Source organism: Rhinoraja longicauda, chromosome 39, assembly GCF_053455715.1.
Source record: "Rhinoraja longicauda isolate Sanriku21f chromosome 39, sRhiLon1.1, whole genome shotgun sequence".
NCBI lineage: Eukaryota > Metazoa > Chordata > Chondrichthyes > Rajiformes > Arhynchobatidae > Rhinoraja > Rhinoraja longicauda.
Window position 1 is genome coordinate 8,220,536 of NC_135991.1, and position 23,457 is coordinate 8,243,992.

Below are 23,457 nucleotides of genomic sequence, written 5' to 3' on the forward strand. Positions count from 1 at the left end.
AGGAGTTACTCCGGCATTTTCGGCGGGAAGCAGCTCCTGCAGTTCCTCCGTACACAAGCCCGCCTGCCCCGGTCGAGGGGCCCGCACTTTCCCAGGGAGTCGCGAGCCCCCCCCCGCAGTGAGGGGGAGCGCCGGACCGTGCCGCTACTCACCTGCAACACAGTCGTGCATGCTCTCCGCATCCAGCACTTTGCATTCTTCAGTCCAGCGCGTCAGTGCAGTCGGGATGCTTGACAGTGTCCCTGCAGAGGGAGAGAGAGGGGAGGGAGAGGAGAGGGGGGGGGGAGAGGGAGAAAGGGAGAGAGAGAGGGAAAGAGAGGGGGGAGAGAGAGAGAGAGAGGAAAAAAAGAGAAAGGGAGAGAGAAAAAAGAGGAGAAAACGACAGAGAGACAGATTCGGAGAGAGAGAGGGAGGCAGAGAGAGACAGAGAGGGAGAGAGACACAGAGAGAGGGAGAGAGAGAGAGGGATGGAGAGAGAGGGAGGGAGAGAGGGAGGTAGAGGGAGAGGGGAGAGAGAGAGAGGGAGAGAGACAGACAGATTCAGAGAGAGAGAGAGAGAGGGAGGCAGAGAGGGAGAGAGAGAGAGGCAGAGAGAGAGAGAGGCAGAGAGGCAGAGAGAGAGAGGCAGAGAGAGAGAGGCAGAGAGAGAGAGGCAGAGAGAGAGAGGCAGAGAGAGAGAGGCAGAGAGGGAGAGGCAGAGGGAGAGAGGCAGAGAGAGAGAGGCAGAGAGAGAGAGGCAGAGAGGGAGAGGTAGAGGGAGAGAGACAGAGAGGGAGAGGTAGAGGGAAAGAGAGGGAGAGGAAAAAAGAGAAAGAGAGAAAAAGAGAGGAGAAAAAGTGAAAGGGAGAGTGAGAGACACAAACACACAGAGAGAGAGACACAGAGAGAGAGAGGAAGAGAGACGGAGAGAGAGAGGGAGGGAGGGGGAGAGAGGGAGGGAGGGGGAGAGGGGGAGGGAGGGGGAGAGAGAGGGGAGGGAGGGGGAGAGAGGGAGGGAGCGGGAGAGAGGGAGGGAGGGGGAGAGAGGGAGGGAGGGGGGAGAGAGGGAGGGAGGGGGAGAGAGGGAGGGAGGGGGAGAGAGGGAGAGAGGAAGAGAGACGGAGAGAGGAGAGGGAGGGGGGAGGAGGGAGGGAGGGGGAGAGAGGGAGGGAGGGGGAGAGAGGGAGGGAGGGGAGAGAGGGAGGGAGGGGAGGAGAGGGAGGGAGGGGGAGAGAGGGAGGAGGGGAGAGAGGAGGGAGAGAGAGAGAGGAGAGATGGAGAGAGGAGGAGAGGAGAGGGAGAGAGGGAGAGAGAGAGAGAGAGAGAGACAGACAGAGACAGAGAGACAGAGAAAGACAGGAAGAGAGACACAGAGACAGAGAGAAAAAAGAGAGAGAGAGAAAAAAGAGGAGGAAAACGACAGAGAGAGACAGATTCAGAGAGAGAGAGAGAGAGAAGGAGGCAGAGAGAGACAGAGAGAACGACAGGGAGAGAGACAGAGAGAAAAAAGAGAGGAGAAAAGAGACAGAGAGAGACAGAATCAGAGAGAGAGAGAGAGAGAAGGAGGCAGAGAGGAAGAGGAGGAGAGAGACAGAGAGAGACAGAGAGAAGAGAGAGAGACAGGGGGAGAGGGAGGGAGAGAGAGAGAGAACGACAGGGAGAGAGACAGAGAGAGAAAAAAGAGAAAGAGAGAGAGAAAAAGAGGAGAAAAGACAGAGAGGCAGAGACAGATTCAGAGAGAGAGAGCGGAGAGGGAGAGAGAGACAGAGAGGGAGGGGTAGAGGGAGAGAGAGGGAGAGAGAGACAGAGAGGGAGGGGTAGAGGGAGAGAGGGGGAGAGAGAGGAGGGAGGAGAGAGACAGAGAGAGAGAGAGAGAGAGGGAGAGAGAGGGAGAGAGAGGGAGGGAGAGAGAGAGAGAGAGAGAGGAGAGAGAGGGAGGGAGGGAGGGAGAGAGAGAGAGAGAGAGAGAGAGAGAGAGAGAGAGAGAGGAGAGAGAGAGAGAGAGAGAGAGAGAGAGAGAGAGAGAGAGGGGGAGGGAGAGAGACAGAGAGAGAGAGAGAGAGAGAGAGGGAGAGAGAGGGAGGGAGGGAGAGAGACAGAGAGAGAGAGAGAGAGAGAGAGGGAGAGAGAGGGAGGGAGGGAGAGAGACAGAGAGAGAGAGAGAGAGAGGGAGAGAGAGGGAGGGAGGGAGAGAGACAGAGAGAGAGAGAGAGAGAGAGAGGGAGGGAGGGAGGGAGAGAGACAGAGAGAGACAGAGAGGGAGAGAGACACAGGGGAGAGAGAGGGAGAGAGAAAAAAGGGAGGAGAAAAAGAGACAGAGACAGAATCAGAGAGAGAGAGAGGGAGAGAGAAGGAGGCGGAGAGAGAGACAGAGAGGGAGAGGTAGAGAGAGAGAGAGAGAGAGAGGGAGGGGGAGACAGAGAGAGAGGCAGAGAGAGACAGAATCAGAGAGAGAGAGAGAGGGAGGCAGAGAGGGAGAGGAGAGAGGCAGAGAGAGAGAGAGAGAGAGAGAGAGAGACGGAGAGGGAGAGGTAGGGGCAGAGGGAGAGAGGGAGAGAGAGATGCTGTCACAGCCTGACAAGTTTTTGCCAACAAGGACATGGCGGTGCAGCGGTAGAGTTGCTGCCTCACAGCGCCGGAGACCCGGGTACCATCCCGACCACGGGCGCCGTCTGTACGGAGTTTGTACGTTCTCCCCGTGACCTGCGTGGGTTTTCACCGGTTTCCTCCCACACTCCAAAAAACATGCAGGTTTGTAGGTTGATTGGCTTGGCGTAAATGTGTGTGTGTGTGTGTGTGTGTGTGTGTGTGTGTGTGTGTGTGTGTGTGTGTGTGTGTGTTTGGGCGTGTGTGAGCGTGCGTGTGCGTGGTGTGTGTGTGTGTGTGTGTGTGCGTGTGTGTTTGTGTGTGGGGTCGTGGTATTGTTAGTGTGCGGGGATCGCTGGTCGGCACGGACTCGGAGGGCCGAAGGGCCTGTTTCAGCGCTGTATCTCTAAACTAAACTAAACTAAACTAAACTAAGGGGGCAGAGGGTGATTTATCTATCTGAGGAAGGATGGAGAGGGCGGAGAGGAGGTTTACAAGAACGATCCCAGGAATGCGTGGGTTGTAGACAATAGACAATAGGTGCAGGAGGAGGCCATTCGGCCCTTCGAGCCTGTACGCACCGCCATTCAATGTGATCGTGGCTGATCATTCCCAATCAGTACCCCGTTCCTGCCTTCTCCCCATACCCCCTGACTCCGCTACCCTTAAGAGCTCTATCTAGCTCTCTCTTGAATGCATTCAGAGAATTGGCCTCCACTGCCTTCTGAGGCAGAGAATTCCACAGATTCACAACTCTCTGACTGAAAAAGGTCTTCCTCATCTCAGTTCTAAATGGCCTACCCCTTATTTTTAAACTGTGTGGCCCCTGGTTCGGGACTCCCCCAACATTAGGAACATGTTTCCTGCCTCTAACGTGTCCAACCCCTTAATAATCTTGTACGTTTCGATAAGATCTCCTCTCATCCTTCTAAATTCCAGTGTAAACAAGGGTTAACGTACGATGAGCGTTTGTCAACACTGGGCCTGTACTCGCGGGAGTTAACCCCGTTGAAACGTACAGAATAGTGACCGTGAAGAAGGGTCTCGACCCGAAACGTCACCCGTTCCTTCTCTCCCGAGATGCTGCCTGACCCGCTGAGTTACTCCAGCATTTTGTGAATAAATACCTACGGACTGTATGGTAGGCTGGTGGCTAGCACAGGTTGGGTGGGCCGAAGGGCCCATTGCCAGACGGTATGACTGGCAAGAGCTAGATGGGCCAAAGGGCCTGTTTCTGCACTGCGTGGCAGACTGATAGCTAGGGAGGGGCAGGTGGGTCGAAGGGCCTGTTTCCATGCTGTGTGACTACAACAGTACGACTGTACGGCTGGTTGGTGGGCAGCATGTGTTAGTTGGGCCGAAGGGACGATTTCTGTGCTGCGTGGCTGTGGCAGGCTGGTGGGTAGCAAGGGCTAGGTGGGCCAAAGGGCCCTTTCCTGCACCATGTGACTGGCGAGTGGCCAGCAGGGGTTAGGTGGGCCGATCCTGCAGTTTGTACAGCGGGCTGGTGACAAGCATGGACTAGGTGGGCCGAAGGGCCTGTTTCTGCAAGCGTTTGGCAGACTGCTGGCTAGCAAGGGGCAGGATGGGCCGAAGGGCCTGTTGCCGTGCTACGTGACGATGGCTGATTGGTGGCTAGCATGGAGTAGGTGGGCCGAAGGGCCTGTTTCTGTACCGTTTGGCAGACTGCTGGCTAACAAGGGCAGGATGGGCTGAAGGTCGCGTTTCCATGCTACATGACTATGGCTGATTGGTGGCTAGCATGGAGTAGGTGGGCCGAAGGGCCTGTATCTGCAAGCGTTTGGCAGACTGCTGGCTAGCAAGGGGCAGGACGGGCTGAAGGGCCTGTCTCCGTGCTACTTGACCATGGCTGATTGGTGGCTAGCATGGACTAGGTGGGCCAAAGGGCCTGTTTCCGCAACGTTTGGCAGGCTGCTGGCTAGCAGGGGCAGGAAGGACCTGTTTCTGCGCTGCATCTCTGTGTAGAGAGACGGGCATCAGGGAGAGGGGGGGCGAGCGAGATGCCCGTGGGCAGCTGGTCCTGTGTCAGGGAGAGGGGGCCAGCGAGATGCCCGTGAGCAGCTGGTCCTGTGTCAGGGAGAGGGGGGGCGAGCGAGATGCCTGTGGGCAGCTGGTCCTGTGTCAGGGAGAGGGGGCCAGCGAGATGCCCGTGGGCAGCTGGTCCTGTGTCAGGGAGAGGGGGGGCGAGCGAGATGCCCGTGGGCAGCTGGTCCTGTGTCAGGGAGAGGGGGGGCGAGCGAGATGCCCGTGGGCAGCTGGTCCTGTGTCAGGGAGAGGGGGCCAGCGAGATGCCCGTGAGCAGCTGGTCCTGTGTCAGGGAGAGGGGGCCAGCGAGATGCCTGTGGGCAGCTGGTCCTGTGTCGGGGAGAGGGGGCCAGCGAGATGCCTGTGGGCAGGGGGCATGTACCTGCTTGGCTGGTGCTGGCAGTCTGGTCGTGGAAGAAGTCGTCGAGCAGATCGTCGTCGGAGCGGGCGATGATGTGCACGTCGTCGTTGCCCACGAGCAGGCGGGCGCGGCCACGACTCTGCAGCGGCAAGCTGCTGCTCAGCTGTAGGATGTCGGCCGCTGCTGACGGGCCCAGCAACCTACGGGCAGAGACAGAGAGGGGGCGTCAGGCAATGCCCGCTCACCGCCGCCAATGATTCCCCCGATCACCGCAGAGGGTAGCGCCCCCTGCCCGCCCACGAAGAGCCTCTCGCGTGCAAGGGTGCGAGCGTGCGTCCGCGTGTTCAAGTGTGCGCACGCCCGAGGGTCAGCGTTTGACCAAGAGCGAGCCCGTGCAAGGATGGGCGTGTGTGTTTGTGTGCGTGCGTGCGGAAGTGCTGGGAGCCTTGCACACACGCGGGTGTGGGCGTGCGGGAGGTGGGTGTGCACACCGGGGGTTTGTGCGTGTGTGCGTGTAGCGTTAAGCGCGCGCGTGTGTGTGTGTGTGTGTGTGCGCTTGCGTGAGCGCGTGAGAAAGAGAGAAAGTAAGTGTGCGCGTGAAGGTGCGCGTGAGTGTGAGACGGTGCGGAGGGAGCGTCACTGAGCGTGCGAGGATGAGTGTGCATGCAGTGTGCGCGTGCGAGGAGGTGCTTCCATTCAGAGGTGCATTCTTGCAGGCGTGGTGTGCGTGGCGCCAAGTTCTCCTGCGCGTGTGTGTGAGCGTGCGAGGAAGTGCGTGCATGTGTGCGCACGCTTGATTGTGCGTGAGGGCATTTGCACGGGGGCATGTGAGTGAGCGCACACTGGCCACGAGGATAATACTTGTGTAGGCGTGCGACTTTGCGTGTGCAAGCGCGAGGATGCGTGCGGTGCGCGTGATGATGCGTGTGCAAGCTCGAGGATGTATGTGTGCATGAGGATGTATGTGTGCGTGTGAGGATGCGTGTGCGTGTGATGATGCGTGTGCGCGCGAGGATGCGTGTGCAAGCGCGAGGATGCATGTGTGCGTGTGAGGACGCGTGTGTGGGCATGATGATTCACGTGTGCGCTTGATGATGCGTGTGACGATGCACGTGTGTGCGTGAGGATGCGTGTGAGCGCACGATGATGCGTGTGCACGCGTGAGGATGCGTGGTGATTCGTGTGTGCGCATGGTGATGCGTGTGAGGATGCGTGTGCGGGCGCGTAATGATGCGTGTGTCCATGTGACGATGCGTGTGCGCGCGTGTTGATTGGTGTGTGCGCATGATGATGCGTGTGAGGATGCATGTGTGCGTGAGGATGCGTGTGTGCGTGCAACGTTGTGCGTGCGTGCGTGCCGGCCACCTTGCCCTGGGCCTGGTCGCTGTGGCGTTACCTCTGCAGGATGAGCGGGGGGTTGGGCTGCCGGTTGCCAGGGTAGTGAACGTGGATGGTGTGGCCCGTGTTGGCGGCGAACGGGCGGATGGCGCGCTGGCTGCGCCCGATGCCCTGCGTCAGCCGCGTGGTGGACGAGCCCGTGCCCAGCGTCAGGGCGCTGTGGTCCGCGTGGCGCACCATCAGAGGGTGCGTGGCTGGGATGTTGCCCGGGGCAGGCGGGATATCCGCTGGGGGAGAGAGGGGAGGAGAGAGGAGTGAGAGGAGCGGAGAGGAGAGAGGGGAGGTGAGGGGAGGAGAGAGAGGGGAGGGGGAAGAGGGAAGGGGAGAGGGGAGGGGAGAGGAGAGGGGAGTGGAGAGACAACAGGTCAGGATCAGGCCCCACCATCGCGTGCGTCTGAGTCTTTCATCTTCAACGCTAAAGATGAACGGCAGTCATAGAGTGATACAGTGTGGAAACAGGCCATTCGGCCCCACGTGCCCACACCGGCCAACATGCCCCATCTACACTAGTCCCACCCGCCCACACGCCCCCATCTACATTAGTCCCACCCGCCCACACCGACCAACGTGCCCCATCTACACTAGTCCCACCCGCCCACACCGACCAACATGCCCCATCTACACTAGTCCCACCTGCCCACACCGACCAACATGCCCCATCTACACTAGTCCCACCCGCCCACACCGACCAACATACCCCATCTACACTAGTCCCACCCGCCCACACTGCCCAACATGCCCCATCTACACTAGTCCCACCTGCCCACACCGACCAACATGCCCCATCTACACTAGTCCCACCTGCCCACACCGACCAACATACCCCATCTACACTAGTCCCACCCGCCCACATCGCCCAACATGCCCCATCTACACTAGTCCCACCTGCCCACACCGACCAACATGCCCCATCTACACTAGTCGGGCCTACAGCGTCCGAGCCTACACTGTCTGGGCCTACAGCGTCCGGGCCTACACTGTCCGGGCCTATACTGTCGGGCCTACACTGGCACCCGGTCCTTCAGTGTCCGGGCCTACACTGGCACCCAGTCCTACAATGTCCGGGCCTACACTGTCCGGGCCTACAATGTCCGGGCCTACAATGTCCGGGCCTACAATGTTCGGGCCTACACTGTCCAGGCCTACAGTGGCCCCCGGTCCTACATTGTCCGGGCCTACAGCGAGACAGCCCCCCCCGCGAGCCTAATACAGGACAAGGGCGGTCCCGTACGGGACAAACAAATTTAGCCCAAAATACTGGCTAATACGGGACAGATGGCGGCCAGCATGGAGGTGGCTGGGTGGCGGAGCAGGCCGGAGCCGAGCTTCCTACCTGCGGTAGAGAACATGTTGTCGAATTCGATGATCAGATCGTCCTCCCGGTCGAAGCGGACCAGCGACTCGTCGATGTCCGGGTAGTCTTCATCCAGCTCCATCTCTGAGCCCTCTTCGTCCTCATCATCCTCATCGCCTTCCTCTTCCTCCCCTTCCTCGTCATCCTGCAACTCACGCACAAACACACACACACACAGGTCACAGGGGTAGAATTAGGCCATTCGGCCCGTCGAGTCCACTCCGCCACTGCCTCCGAATCCCGTTCTCCTGCCTTGACACCCGTTCTAGTCAAGAACTTGTCCATCTCCGACACCGTGACCCCGAACCGATGACACTGGTGGTGGTGGGCCGGATCTCCGACAACGATGACAAGGCCTACCGGGAGGAGGTGGCTGAACTGGCACTCTGGTGTCAGGACAACAGCCTCCTCTTGAATGCCTCCTGAATGTACAGGGCCTTGGTGAGACCGCACCTGGAGTATTGCGTACAGTTTTGGTCTCCTAATCTGAGGAAAGACATTCTAGCCTTTAGAGGGAGTACAGAGAAGGTTCACCAGATTGATCCCTGGGATGGCAGGACTTTCATATGAAGAAAGACTGGATAGACTCGGCTTATACTCGCTGGAATTTAGAAGACTGAGGGGGGATCTTATTGAAACATCTAAAAATTCTTAAGGGGTTGGAGAGGCTAGATGCGGGAAGATTGTTCCCGATGTTGGGGAAGTCCAGAACAAGGGGTCACAGTTTAAGGATAAGGGGGAAGTCTTTTAGGACCGAGATGAGAACGTTTTTTTTCACAAAGAGAGTGGTGAATCTGTGGAATTCTCTGCCACAGAAGGTAGTTGAGGCCAGTTCATTGGCTATATTTAAGAGGGAGTTAGATGTGGCCCTTGTGGCTAAAGGGATCAGGGGGTATGGAGAGAAGGCAGGTACGGGATACTGAGTTGGATGATCAGCCATGATCATATTGAATGGCGGTGCGTACAGGCTCGAAGGGCCGAATGGCCTACTCCTGCACCCATTTTCTATGTTTCTATGCCACAAAAACGAAGGAGCTGATTGTGGACTTTAGAAGGCCTCAACATCCAAGGCTGTACACGCCACTGGAGTTAAATGGGTCCACTGTGGATAGGGTGAGCAGCTTTAAATACCTGGGAGTCCACATCACAGAGGATCTGACATGGACAACACACATTGCCGCACTGGTGAGTAGGTCAAGGCAGAGCCTTTACCAAAACAGCACACAGTACTCCAGGTGCGGTCTCACTAGGGCCCTGTACAACTGCAGAAGGACCTCTTTGCTCCTATACTCAACTCCTCTTGTTATGAAGGCCAACATTCCATTGGCTTTCTTCACTGCCTGCTGTACCTGCATGCTTCCTTTCAGTGACCGATGCACTAGGACACCCAGATCTCGTTGTACGTCCCCCGTTCCTAACTTGACACCATTCAGATAATGGTGCATCAATAGCAAGAATGTCCTTCCTCAAATTTGGAGACCAAAACTGCACACAGTACTCCAGGTGCGGTCTCACTAGGGCCCTGTACAACTGCAGAAGGACCTCTTTGCTCCTATACTCAACTCCTCTTGTTATGAAGGCCAACATTCAATGGACAATAGGTGAAGGAGGAGGCCATTCGGCCCTTTGAGCCAGCAACGCAAATTCCATCGGCTTTCTTCACTGCCTGCTGTACCTGCACGCCAACTTTCAATGACCGGTGTACAAGGACACTGAAAGGTCCTGAAAGGAGCAAAGAGGTCCTTCTGCAGTTGTACAGGGCCCTAGTGAGACCGCACCTGGAGTACTGTGTGCAGTTTTGGTCTCCAAATTTGAGGAAGGATATTCTTGCTATTGGGGGCGTGCAGCGTAGGTTTACTAGGTTAATTCCCGGAATGGCGGGACTGTCATATGTTGAAAGACTGGAACGACTAGGTTTGTATACACTGGAATTTAGAAGGATGAGAGGGGATCTTATCGAAACGTATAAGATTATTAAGGGGTTGGACACGTTAGAGGCAGGAAACATGTTCCCAATGTTGGGGGAGTCCAGAACCAGGGGCCACACAGTTTAAGAATAAGGGGTCGGCCATTTAGAACAGAGATGAGGAAAAACTTTTTCAGTCAGAGAGTTGTGAATCTGTGGAATTCTCTGCCTCAGAAGGCAGTGGAGGCCAATTCTCTGAATACATTCAAGAGAGAGCTAGATAGAGCTCTTAAGGACAGCGGAGTCAGGGGGTATGGAGAGAGGGCAGGAGCGGGGTACTGATTGAGAATGATCAGCCATGATCACATTGAATGGTGGTGCGTACCGGCTCGAAGGGCCGAATGGCCTCCTCCTGCACCTATTATATACTGTATGTTTCTTTTTTTTTTTCTTTCCCTAATCAGATGTGCAGCACTTTGGTCAACGTGGGTTGTTTTTAAATGTGCTATACAAATAAAATTGACTTGACTTGACTATTGTCTATTGACTCCCAGGTCTCGTTGTTCGTCCACCTTACCTAACCTGACACCATTGAGATAATAATCTGTCTCCTTGTTTTTGCCGCCAAAGTGGATCACCTCACATTTATCTGTGTTCTACTGCGTCTGCCACGCGCCTGATTTCCTAATGGAGTCCTTACCTGGTCATCTTCGTCCTCCTCCTCCTCTTCGTCCTCGTCCTGACTGTCGTCGTCATCCTCGTTGCTCCCGCTGCTGTCCTCCTCTTGTGTGTGTTCCTCATCGTCAGGGTCCAGGATGTTCATGGAATCTGGGTAAAGGCGGGGGGGGGGGGGGGGGGCGGGCGGGGGCGGGGAGAGAACAGGCGTGAGGAGGGCGAGCAGGCCGGTCTCGGAAGCGAGTGGGCCTCACGAGGGCCGGTCTCGAGCAAGCAAACCCCGACCCGTGCTCACGGCTTTTCCTGCACGCGCTCGAAAACCCCCTCAAAAGCGTTTCTGCCAGACGATTAATCATGGAGGAAAGCGGACAACATAATGGCACATGCAGAGACAACTGTACAGATACCACAAAAAAAGCAAATGGATTACATGACAGGAATCGAAAGGGGATATTTGTCCGCAGGAGGCCTCGAGGCGAAACGTCAACGATTCCTTCGCTCCAGAGGTGCCGCCTGCCCGAGTTGCTCCAGCTTTATGGCGTCGATCGCCAGCTCTCTGCCCAAGCTCGGCGGTACTTCCGAAAATCTTCAGCAGCCTCCCGTGCCCATCGATCTCCATTTTGAGAGCTATTCCCGTTTCTCCGAGAGTTTGCTTCTGCCCCCCCGACAGAGATTGAAGGGAGGCGATCGTTCGCGCTGGGCGAGCCGCCGCCAAACAGCGCCGGAGACCCCGGTTCGACCCTGACCTCCGGGCGCATGCTGTGTGTGTTTGTCGGTCAATTTGCCCAAAGGTCAAATCTCATCCTTCTAAATTCCAGTGTATGCAAGCCTAGTCGCTCCAGCCTTTCAACATACGACAGTCCCGCCATTCCGGGAATTAGCCTGGTAAACCTACGCTGCACGCCCTCAATAGCAAGAATATCCTTCCTCAAATTTGGAGACCAAATGCTGTGTGTGTTTGTCGGTCAATTTGCCGGTTTGTCGGTCAATTTGCCGAAAGGTCAATTCTCATCCTTATAAATTCCAGTGTATACAAACCTAGTCACTCCAGTCTTTCAACATATGACAGTCCCGCCATTCCGGGAATTAGCCTGGTAAACCTACGCTGCACGCCCTCAATAGCAAGAATATCCGTCCTCAAATTTGGAGACCAAAACTCTTCTCTGGCCCTCTTCTCTGGCACGTAGGGCGTGGATGTGAACGTGGATTCACGTCAAGCTGGTAAAATGGATGACTGTCGGTCAAGGTGGGCACGGTGGGCCGAAGGGCCTGTTTCCCAGCTGTCTCTTACAATCGATCAAAACTGTTTCTAGTTCCAGCCTGAGACCTGCGTTCGATCCTGACCACGTTCGCCTGGCTGTACCTTCTTCCCTGTGACCTGCGTGGGTTTCCTCCGGTTTCCTCCCAGACTCTTCGTCCTCCGTGCTGGTTTCACGGTGAGTTGGCCCTCGGTACGTTGACCGTTAGTGTGTGTCGGATAGAACCAGGTGATCGCTGGTCGGCGTGGACTCGGTGGGCCGAAGGGCCTGTCTCAACGCTGGCTCTCTAAACTAAACCAATGCCCCTCTGGCTCGTGATTGCCTTACCCGCGGTGAAAAAGTCCGTGTTTTCGCTGTCCCTATTCTCCATACAATCTTTTACCTCTCGTGGGATCACAGTTTGCCTTCTCGGCTTGGTAAAAGCCAGACGCTATTTCCACTTTAAGTGTGAAGTTTACAAGTTCATAAATCACAGAGGTAGAATTAGGCCATTCGGCCCATCGAGTCTACTCCGCCATTCAATCGTGGCCGATCTACCTATCCCCTCTCCATTCTCCCGGCCCTCTCCCCATTACCCCTGACACCCGTGTTAATCAACGATCTATCAAAAATACCCACTGACTTGGCCTCCACCACTGTCTGTGGCAATGAATTCCACAGTTTCGCCACCCTCTGGCTAAAGAAATTCCTCCTCATCTCATAGAGTCTTAGATAGATACAGTGTGGAAACAGGCCCTTCGGCCCAACTTGCCCACAACGGCCAACAATGTCCCAGCTACACTAGTCCCACCTGCCTGCGTTTGGCCCAAATCCCTCCAAACCTGGCCTATCCATGTAGAAACATAGAAAATAGGTGCAGGAGTAGGCCATTCGGCCCTTCGAGCCTGCACGCACCGCCATTCAATATGATCATGGCTGATCATCCAACTCAGTATCCCGTACCTGCCTTCTCTCCATACCCCCTGATCCCTTTAGCCACAAGGGCCACATCTAACTCCCTCTTAAATATAGCCAATGAACTGGCCTCAACTACCCTCTGTGGCAGAGAATTCCACAGACTCACCACTCTCTGTGTGAAAAAAAACTTTCTCATCTCGGTCCTAAAAGACTTCTCCCTTATCCTTAAACAGTGACCCCTTGTTCTGGACTTCCCCAACATCGGGAACAATCTTCCTGCATCTAGCCTGTCCAACCCCTTAAGAATTTTGTAAGTTTCTATAAGATCCCCCCTCAATCTTCTAAATTCCAGCGAGTACAAGCCCAGTCTATCCAGTCTTTCTTCATATGAAAGTCCTGCCATCCCAGGATAGTCCCAGCCTCAACTATCTCCTCTAGCAGCTCGTTCCGTACACCCACCACCCTCTGTGTGGAAAAGTTACCCCTCGGATTCCTATTAAATCTTTTCCCCTTCACCTTGAACCTATGTCCTCTGGTCCTCGATTCCCCATCTCTGGGTAAAAGACCCTGTGCATCTACCCGATCTATTCCTCTCGTGATTTTCTACACCTCTATAAGATCTCCCCTCATCCTCCTGCACTCCAAGGAATAGAGAGTCCCAGCCTACTCAACCTCTCCCTGTAGCTCACACCCTCTAGTCCTGGCAACATCCTCGTAAATCTTCTCTGAACCCTTTCAAGCTTGACGACATCTTTCCCATAACGCGGTGCCCAGAACTGAACACAATATTCTAAATGCGGTCTCATCGATGTCTTGCACAACTGCAACGTGACCTCCCAACTTCTGTGCTCGATACTCTAGTGGAAACATCCTCCCCACATCCAATCTATCCAGGCTTTTCGTTATTCTGCACGATTCAATGAGGTCCCCCGCTCATCCCTCTAAACTCCAGCGAGTACAGGCCCGAATGCTGTTCATGTGTTAAATTTCTTGGGGTACGGTCTTGGCCAAGTGTTCTGAACGAGCAAAGAGGCTCAGCTTCGACGCTCCAGTGAGCCGGTTCGATCCGAACGTCGGACACTGCGTGTGGAGTTTGCCACGTTCTTCCCGTGACCAAGGTTGGACTCCTTCTCATGGGTCAATTGGCCGCTGTCAGGCGGGGCGTGGAATCCAATGGGAATCCAGGAGACCACGATGGGATTGTTTCAATGCGGTCTCACGAGGCCAAAGGATCGCTCTGTGATAATACAAGCCAATGAACCAACCGTCTGAAGGCCGAGGGGCCTGTTTCCACGCTGTATCTCTAAACTAAACTAGTAGACACAGAATGCTGGAGTAACTCAGCGGGATCGCTGGTCGGCGCGGACTCGGTGGGCCGAAGGGCCTGTTTCCGCGCTGTATCTCTAAACTAAACTAAAATTTGGCGCAGCGGTAGAGTTGCTGCCTTACAGCGCATGCAGCGCCGGAGACCCGGGTTCCATCCTGACCACGGGCGCCGCCTGTACGGAGTTTGCAAGTTCTCCCCGTGACCTACGTGGGTTTTCTCCGAGATCTTCGGTTTCCTCCCACACTCCAAAGACGTGCAGGTTTGTCGGTTAACTGGCTTGGTAAATGTAAAAATTGTCCCTAGTGGGTGTAGGATAGTGTTAAAGGCAGGAACGGGGTACTGATTGTGGATGATCAGCCATGATCGCATTGAATGGCGGTGCTGGCTCGAAGGGCCGAATGGCCTCCTCCTGCACCTATTGTCTAATATAGCTTATCATTCTACATCTTCTTATCTCCGTCACCTTATCACTCCCTCTCTGGGTGCTGCCTGGCCCGGTGAGTTCCTCCCCCACTTTGTGCTTGGCTCGAAGAGCGAGAGAAACTTCCGGAATAATCTGGTGGATTCACGATCGCCATTTGCCGATTCATTCCACTGTAGGCGTTTCGGCTCGTTAAATTATCCCCGGGGCCTTGATGGGCCTGACCAGCTGAGGAAGGGTCCCGACCCAAAACGTGGCCTCCACAGATGTTGCCCGACCCGCTGAGTTACTCCAGCACTCTGTAAAACGTCACCTATCCATGTTCTCCACAGATGCTGCCTGACCCGCTGAGTTACTCCAGCACTCTATGAAACGTCACCTAGCCATGTTCTCCACAGATGCTGCCTGACCCGCTGAGTTACTCCAGCACTCTGTGAAACGTCACCTATCCACGTTCTCCACAGATGCTGCCTGACCCGCTGAGTTACTCCGCCACTTTGCGTCTTTTCTTTGTCAAACCGGCATCTGCAGTTCCTGGTTTCGGCACGGATCACGAATTGCCGCCTCACAGCGCCGGAGACCCGGGTTCCATCCCGACTACGGGCGCCGTCTGTACGTAGCTCGTCCGTTCTCCCCGTGACCTGCGTGGGTTTTCCCCGAGATCTTCGGTTTCCTCCCACACTCCAAAGACGTACAGGTTTGTAGGCTAATTGGCTTGGTAAAGGTAAAATAATGTCCCTGGTGTTAGTGTGCGGGGATCGCTGGTCGGCGCGGACCCGGTGGGCCGAAAGGGCCGGTTTTGCTCGCTGCATCTCTAAACTAAACAAAGCAGTTTCCTTTTGAACATGATTTTATCTGCCAGAGTCGACGTTTCAGGTCAAGGACCTTCCAATCCTCCAGCACTTTGTGATTTGGCCCAGATTTCAGCACCTACAGTTGCTTGCATCTCCAAAGTCACGTTTCCCGAGACCTTTCGAGCAAGATTTTATCTGCCAGAGTCGACGTTTCAGGTCAAGGACCTTCCAAACCTCCAGCACTTTGTGATTTGGCCAAGATTTCAGCACCCACAGTTGCTTGCATCTCCAAAGTCACATTTCCCAAGAGACCTTTAGAGCAAGGTTTTTCTGCCAGAGGCGACGTTTCGGGTCCAGGGTCCTTCGAAAGCTGGAGGAGTTTAGAGTTTCGTGGAGTCCGAGACCCCACTCTTTTCCAACAGCAGAATCGAACGTGCTTTCGAAGGCAGGTGTGAACGGCAAGGATGTTGAGTCGAGGTAGCGCCACTTCCAAAGCAGACCGGTTCCATCCCAGGGTGCCCTGGGGCCCGTCCTCGGATCCGCCTTCCGCGTCGCCCGCTGGCTGGAATAAAAGGGGGAGTGAACGGGGGTGGGGGAGGCCGAGAGGTGGAAGCAGGCGAAAGAAGATGAGTGAGAATGGATGGATGGAGCCACTACGAGAGAGAGGGATGAAACTGCCAGGGAGGAGAGGAAGGGAGGTATTAGACTGGTCGGGATGGAGGAGGGGAGGAGGGATTAGACAAGATCGCACTACTACAGGGTGTGAACTGGAAGGGCGATGATCGGACACTAAACCCCTTTCATCTCCCGGTGCTTTGTGCAGTGCCCATTTCTAGCGTGCCGCACGCACGCACGCGCAAAAACCTTTCATATCTCCCCTCTCCCCCTCCCCACCCCACCACCCGCCTCCCATCTTTGACTTCTTGAGACTGATGGTGATAGAGAGAGGTGTGGTTTTTTTTTTTGGTTTTGTTTTTTTGGTGTGGTCTTTTCCCTTGACGTCTCCTTTTTTTTTGTACCTTCTCGGTTAGCTTGCAGTGGGGGCGCCTGACTGAGATTTGATGGGGCCTCATCCATCAACACATCCTCCTGGGCCTCATCATCAGTACTTCTGCACGCTGTAAAGCCAGAAGGAGGAAATAAAATACAGAGAAACGGTGAGTGCTGGGCACCCTCTCGACAGAGCATGTCTACATTTTCACCGCAACACATCGTGTCCTCTCGGCCCTTTCCTGACAACAACTTTGACCTCTGGGTGGGAATCCCGAATTCGCACGTGGCTTCTGAAGGACTTTTAAGACAGAGCCGTGGCATTGTGACGTTTATCATTAGGTACTCTGCAGTCGAGGTATTGAGGGCCGAAGGGCCTGTTTCTGTGCTGTACTGCCTCGACTGAGGGCATCTTGCGACAAAAGGCCGAAGCACCCAGTTGACATTGAGGTACGCAACTGAATGGTGGCGACGCCACCTGGTGGTCACCCCCAGGAACTACACCTTAGGGTCTGTAACATCTAGGCCTACTGATCAAAGTGTAGGAGAGAACTGGGAGATCGCTGGCTTAAATCGAAGGGGGGCAACAAAATGCTGGAGTAACTCGGCAGGGGTGGAGATCGTCTCTGGAGAGAAGGAGTGGGCGACGTTTCGTGTCAGAGGAAGGGTTTGGTTGCGTGCGGTGGTCCACAATCCTCTAGGGTTTCTCGAGGCCTGTTCCCGAACAAAGTCGGTAAAGAGTGGGGAATGCCTGGCTTCCGATCGGCAGTCGAGAGGAGGGACTCATAGACAATAGGTGCAGGAGTAGGCCATTCGGCCCTTCGAGCCTGCACTGCCATTCAATATGATCATGGCTGATCATCCAGCTCAGTAACCTGTACCTGCCTTCTCTCCATACCCCCTGATCCTTTTAGCCACAAGGGCCACATCTAACGCCCTCTTAAATATAGCCAATGAATTGGCCTCAACTACCTTCTGTGGCAGAGAATTCCACAGATTCACCACTCTCTGTGTGAAAAAAAACTTTCTCATCTCGGTCCTAAAAGACTTCCCCCTTATCCTTAAACCCCTTGTTCTGGACTTCCCCAACATCAGGAACAATCTTCCCGCATCCAGCCTGTCCAACCCCTTAAGAATTTTATATGTTTCAATAAGATCCCCCCTCAGACTTCTAAATTCCAGCTAGTATAAGCCTAGTCTATCCAGTCTTTCTTCATATGAAAGTCCTGCCATCCCAGGAATCAATCTGGTGAACCTTCTCTGTACTCCCTCTAAGGCTAGAATGTCTTTCCTCAAATTAGGAGACCAAAACTGTACGCAATACTCCAGGTGCAGTCTCACCAATGCCCTGTACAACTGCAGCAGAACCTCCCTGCTCCTATACTCGAATCCTCTTGCTATGAATGCTAACATACCATTCGCTTTCTTTACTGCCTGCTGCACCTGCACACTTGCTTTCGACCCGAAACGTCACCCATTCCTTCTCTCCAGAGATGCTGCCCGACCTGCCGAGTTTCTCCAGCATTTTGTGTCAATCCTGGTCCATCTATCTGTATCCAAACTGGGATTTTTCCCATTCCCACGATCGTTTTGACGGTCTTTCTTTGGTGGGGGGGGGGGGGGGTGGGGGGTGGGATAAGGCCCAACCAGATTAGTTTGTTAGCACTTTGAACTACAGTCAGTGTGGCCATCGAACATCGAGCTTTGATTCGGAGGGGGAGAGGCAAGTGGAGTCTCATTTTCGTTTGGTTAGAGGTAGAGGTGACAAGATCCACCGTGATTGACCGGGCCAGACGAGAGCGCGAGTTTCGGGCGTGGCGATCGGGCGTGCGTGCGTGCGTGGGGGAGACGAAGAGGAGGGGAGGGGGTGGTCAAGGGAGGGAATGTACGGGCAGCTAAAGCAAACGAGGAGGGCAAACATTACTCCGAGCGGAGTTCTCGCGAGAGTCGGGGGGATCGGCAACTGAAGAGGAACAGGCAGGCAAAGGGAGGAAAGATTAAAATTATTCGCACAGCTCCCCCCCCTCCCTCCCAACACACAGGCTTGCTCGCATTCATTGCTCGGTGTATCAGCGCCGGTCGATTAGCAGTCTCGCGTCGCCCCGCAAAGCCGGTAAAAAAAACCATCGCCCCGGAAATCCGGAAAGCAACCCCTGCCTTAAGGAACGAGCAAACATTTACCCACCCACCCAGAAAGAGTCCCGGCATTACATAGAACAGCACGGGTCCTTCGGCCCACAATATCTGTGCCAAACACAACTCCAAGCGAAACCGATCTGCGTTGGATCCATAGCAAGCACAAGAACGTACATCGACTGTATCCGCTGTTCCAGGTGTCAACTTCTCTGCATCGGCGAGACCAAGCGATGGTTTCGCTCAACACCTCCGCTCAGTCCGTCTCAACCTACCTGATCTCCCGGTGGCTCAGCACTTCAGCTCCCACTCCCACACTGACCTTTCTGTCCTGGGCCTCCTCCATTGTCAGAGTGAGGCTAAAGGCGCAAATTGGAGGAACAGCACCTCATATTTCACCCCAGCGGTATGAACATTGACTTCTCTAACTTCAAATAACCCCGGCAACCCCTCTCTCTCTCTTTCCCTCCCCCACGCAAGTCACACCAGCTGTGAAACATAGAAAACAGGTGCAGGAGGAGGCCATTCGGCCCTTCAAGCCAGCACCGCCATACATTCAGCTGCCTGACCTGCTGAGTTACTCCAGCATTTTGTGAAATAAAAATACCGGCATTCATTGTGATCATGGCTGATCATCCACAATCAGTAACCCGTGCCTGCCTTCTCCCCATATCCCTTGATTTCACTAGCCCCTAGAGCTCTATCTAGCTCTCTCTTAAACCCATCCAGTGATTTGGCCTCCACTGCCCTCTGTGGCAGAGAATCGCACAAATTCACAACTCTCTGGGTGAAAAAGTTCCTTCTCACCTCAGTTTTAAATGGCCTCCCCTTTATTCTTAGACTGTGTGTGGCCCCTGGTTCTGGACTCGCCCAACATTGGGAACATGTTTCCTGCATCCAGCTTGTCCAGTCCTTTTATAATTTTATATGTTTCTATAAGATCCCCTCTCATCCTTCGAAACTCCAGTGAATACAAGCCTAGTCTTTTCAATCTTTCCTCATATGACAGTCCCGCCATCCCAGGGATCAATCTCGTGAACCTACGCTGCACTGCCTCAATTACAAGGACGTCCTTCCTCAAATTAGGGGACCAAAACTGTACACAATGTTCCAGATGTGGTCTCACCAGGGCCCTGTACAACTGCAGAAGCTTCTCGTTCTCACCCTCAAACAGCTAACAAAGACCTGTTTCCTTTATCATCGTCACTTTTTTGCATATCTTTCACTCATTGTTCGTTATCTCTCTACATCACCGTCTGTATCTGTCGTTTCCCTTTCCCCTGACTCTCAGTCTGAAGAAGGGTCTCGACCCGAAACGTCACCCCTTCCTTCTACACCCCCTCCATATCTTCCCCGTAATGGGCCGACCAGAACTGCACCCGTTATTCCAAATGCGGCCTACACTAAATTTCTGTAAAATTGCACCCTAACTTTAGTTTAGAGATACAGCGCGGAAACAGGCCCTTTCGGCCCACCGGGTCCGCGCCGACCAGCGATCCCCGCACACTAACACTATCCTACACCCACTAGGGACAATTTTTACATTTACCAAACCAATTAACCTACAAACCTGCACGTCTTTGGAGTGCGGGAGGCTTGTATACACTGGAATTTAGAAGGATTGCTATTGGGGGCGTGCAGCGTAGGTTCACCAAGTTAATTCCCGGATGGCGGGACTGTCGTACGTTGAAAGACTGGAGCGATTAGGCTTGTACACACTGAAATTTAGAAGGATGAGAGGAAATCTTATCGAAACGTATAAGATTATTAAGGGGTTGGACACGTTAGAGGCAGGAAACATGTTCCCAGTGTTGGGGGAGTCCAGAACAAGGGGCCACAGTTTAAGAATAAGAGCTTGTATACACTGGAATTTAGAAGGATGAGAGGAGATCTTATCGAAACGTGGCTGTATATATATGATATGATGATATAAGATTATTAAGGGGTTGGACACGTTAGAGGCAGGAAACATGTTCCCAGTGTTGGGGGAGTCCAGAACCAGGGGCCACAGTTTAAGAATAAGGGGAAGGCCATTTAGAACTGGGATGAGGAAAACCCTTTCAGTCTGAGAGTTGTGAATCTGTGGAATTCTCTGCCTCAGAAGGCAGTGGAGGCCAATTCTCTGAATGCATTCAAGAGAGAGCAAGATAGAGCTCTTAAGGATAGCGGAGTCAGGGGGTACGGGGAGAAGGCAGGAACGGGGTACTGATTGAGAATGATCAGCCATGATCACATTGGATGGCGGTGCGTACAGGCTCGAAGGGCCGAATGGCCTACTCCTGCACCTATTGTTTATTGTCTGTTGTCTATAAACCGGAGATCCCGGAGAAAAGCCACGCAGGTCACGGGGAGAACGTGCAAACTCCGTACAGATGGCACCCGTAGTCGGGATGGAACCCGGCTCTCCGGCGCTGCATTCGCTGTAAGGCGGCAACTCTACCACTGCGTGACCGCCCAAAACTTCCTGACTCTTATACTCCAAGCCGCGACGGACGAAGGCAAGCAAACCACACGCCTTCCTCACCACTCTGATCAACTTGGTTTGGGAACAGCTCCATCCGAGACCGCAAGAATCCGCAGAGAACTGTGGACACAGCCCAGACCATCACACAACCAAACCTCCCTTCCACTGAAGAAGGGTCTCGACCCGAAACGCCACCCATTCCATCTCTCCAGAGATGCTGCCTGACCCGCTGAGTTACTCCAGCATTTTGAGTCTCCCTTCCATTGACTCCGTCTAACACCTCACGCTGCCTCGGCAAGGCCAGCAGCAGAATCAAGGACCAGTCTCACCCCGGTCAATCCCTCTTCTCCTCTCTCTCCCATCGGGCAAGAGGTACAGAAGTGTGGAGACGCACACCTCCAGATTCAGGGGCAGTTTCTTCCCGGCTGTTATCAGGCAACTGAACCATCCTACCACAACCAGAGAGCAGTGCTGAACTACTATCTACCTCGGACTATCTTTGATCGGTCTTTATTTTGCACTAAACGTTATTCCCTTATCCCATATCTGTACACTGTGGACGGCTCGATTGTAATCATGAATTGACTTTCTGCTGGCTGGTTAGCACACGACAAAAGCTTTTCACTGTACCTCGGTACACGAGACAATACATCGATCAGCCGAAACATTACGCCCACCTGCCTAATATGCTGTTGGTCCTCCGTGTGCAGCCCCATACGCAGCAGGGTGCGATGCACTGTGTATTGTGACACATTCCTCCCGTGACCGCCATTAACATTTCCTGTGACTTGTGCCACAGTCGACCTTCGGTCGGCTCGGACCAGACGGGATAGCCTTCGTTGCCCTCGTGCATCGATGAGTCTTGGGCGCCCAACACCCTGCCTGTCGCCGGTTTGTGGTTTGTCCCTCCTCGGACCACTGTCGGTCGGTACTCACCACTGCTGACCGGGAGCACCCCACAAGCCTTGCCGTTTCAGAGATGCTCTGACCCAGTCGTCTGGCCAGAACAATTTGGCCCTTGTCAAAGTCGCTCGGGTCTTTACTCCTGCCCATTTCTCCAACACGTCAACAACTGACTGTTCGCTTGCAGCCTAATATATCCCACCCCTTGACAGGTGCCATTGTAACAAGATAACCAATGTTATTCACTTCGCCTGTCAGCGGTCATAACGTTTTGGCTGAGCTAAACTAAATCCTTGTGTTGAAACCTTCAAGGAGCTATGAACGTGGGCCACTAGATTCCTCTGCACATCAATGCTGTGTACATCTGCCAACATCAGATACGGACAGGATAGAGAGTAGATTACAGAGATGGGAAGCTTGTACAGACTAAACCGGAGGCTGTGCGCACATAGTGAAGCTTACCGATGATAGTGCTGCTTACTGCATCCACATCCCTCTCTAACAGCTCATCGATGAGGTCCTCCAGCTCGTTCTCAACCTGAAACCACAGGAGACGGAGTCTTGAATACACTGGAATTTAGAAGGACGAGAGGGGATCTTATCGAAGCGTATAAGATCATTCAGGGGTTGGACACGTTGGAGGCAGGAAACACGTTCCCAACATTGGGGGAGTCCAGAACCAGGGGCCACGCACAGTTTAAGAATAAGGGGTAGGCCATTTAGAACGGAGATGAGGAAGAACTTTTTCAGTCAGAGGGTGGTGAAGGTGTGGAATTCTCTGCCTCAGAAGGCAGTGGAGGCCAGTTCGTTGGATGCTTTCAAGAGAGAGCTGGATAGAGCTCTTAAGGATAGCGGAGTGAGGGGGTATGGGGAGAAGGCAGGAACGGGGTACTGATTGAGAGTGATCAGCCATGATCGCATTGAATGGCGGTGCTGGCTCGAAGGGCTGAATGGCCTACTCCTGCACCTATTGTCTATTGTCTATTGTCTATAAGGGGTCGGCCATTTCTTGGAGTCTTGAATACACAGGAATTTAGAAGGATGAGAGGGGATCTTATTTTCATATTTCATATTTCAGATACAGCGCGGAAACAGGCCTTTTCGGCCCACCAAGTCCGTGCCGCCCAGCGATCCCCGCACATTAACACTATCCTACACACACTAGGGACAATTTTTACATTTACCCAATCAAATTAACCTACCTACATACCTGTACGTCTTTGGAGTGTGGGAGGAAACCGAAGATCTCGGAGAAAACCCACGCAGGTCACGGGGAGAACGTACAAACTCCTTACAGTACAGCACCCGTAGTCAGGATCGAACCTGAGTCTCCGGCGCTGCATTCGCTGTAAAGCAGCAACTCTACCGTTGCGCCATCTTGTCGAAACATATAAGATCATTCAGGGGTTGGACACGTTGGAGGCAGGAAACATGATCCCAACATTGGGGGAGTCCAGAACCAGGGGCCACACACAGTTTAAGAATAAGGGGTCGGCCATTTTGAACGGAGATGAGGAAAAACTTTTTCAGTCGGAGAGTTGTGAATCTGTGGAATTCACTGCCTCAGGAGGCCAATTCTCTGAATGCATTCAAGAGAGAGCTAGATAGAGCTCTTAAGGATAGCGGAGTCAGGGGGTATGGGGAGAAGGCAGGAACGGGGTACTGATTGAGAATGATCAGCCATGATCACATTGAATGGCGGCGCGTACAGGCTCGAAGGGCCGAACGGCCTACTCCTGCACCTATTGCCATTCTAGCCTTAGAGGGAGTACAGAGAAGGTTCACCAGATTGATCCCTGGGATGGCAGGACTTTCATATGAAGAAAGACTGGATAGACTAGGCTTATACTCGCTGGAATTTAGAAGACTGAGGGGGGATCTTATCGAAACATAGAAGATCATTCAGGGGTTGGACACGTTGGAGACAGGAAACATGTTCCCAATGTTGGGGGAGTCCAGAACAA

General features: G+C 53.9%; 1 protein-coding gene across 1 annotated transcript in view; it reads right to left on the minus strand.

The window, feature by feature from the left end:
* The window catches only part of LOC144611183 (E3 ubiquitin-protein ligase HUWE1-like), a 231,474-nt gene that overhangs the window by 62,759 nt on the left and 145,258 nt on the right, over positions 1 to 23,457 (minus strand). The window contains 7 exon segments of the mRNA XM_078430236.1: positions 153 to 242; positions 4,994 to 5,172; positions 6,369 to 6,597; positions 7,704 to 7,869; positions 10,331 to 10,458; positions 16,023 to 16,121; positions 21,956 to 22,031. Of these exon segments, the coding sequence (XP_078286362.1) occupies positions 153 to 242; positions 4,994 to 5,172; positions 6,369 to 6,597; positions 7,704 to 7,869; positions 10,331 to 10,458; positions 16,023 to 16,121; positions 21,956 to 22,031 (967 nt within the window).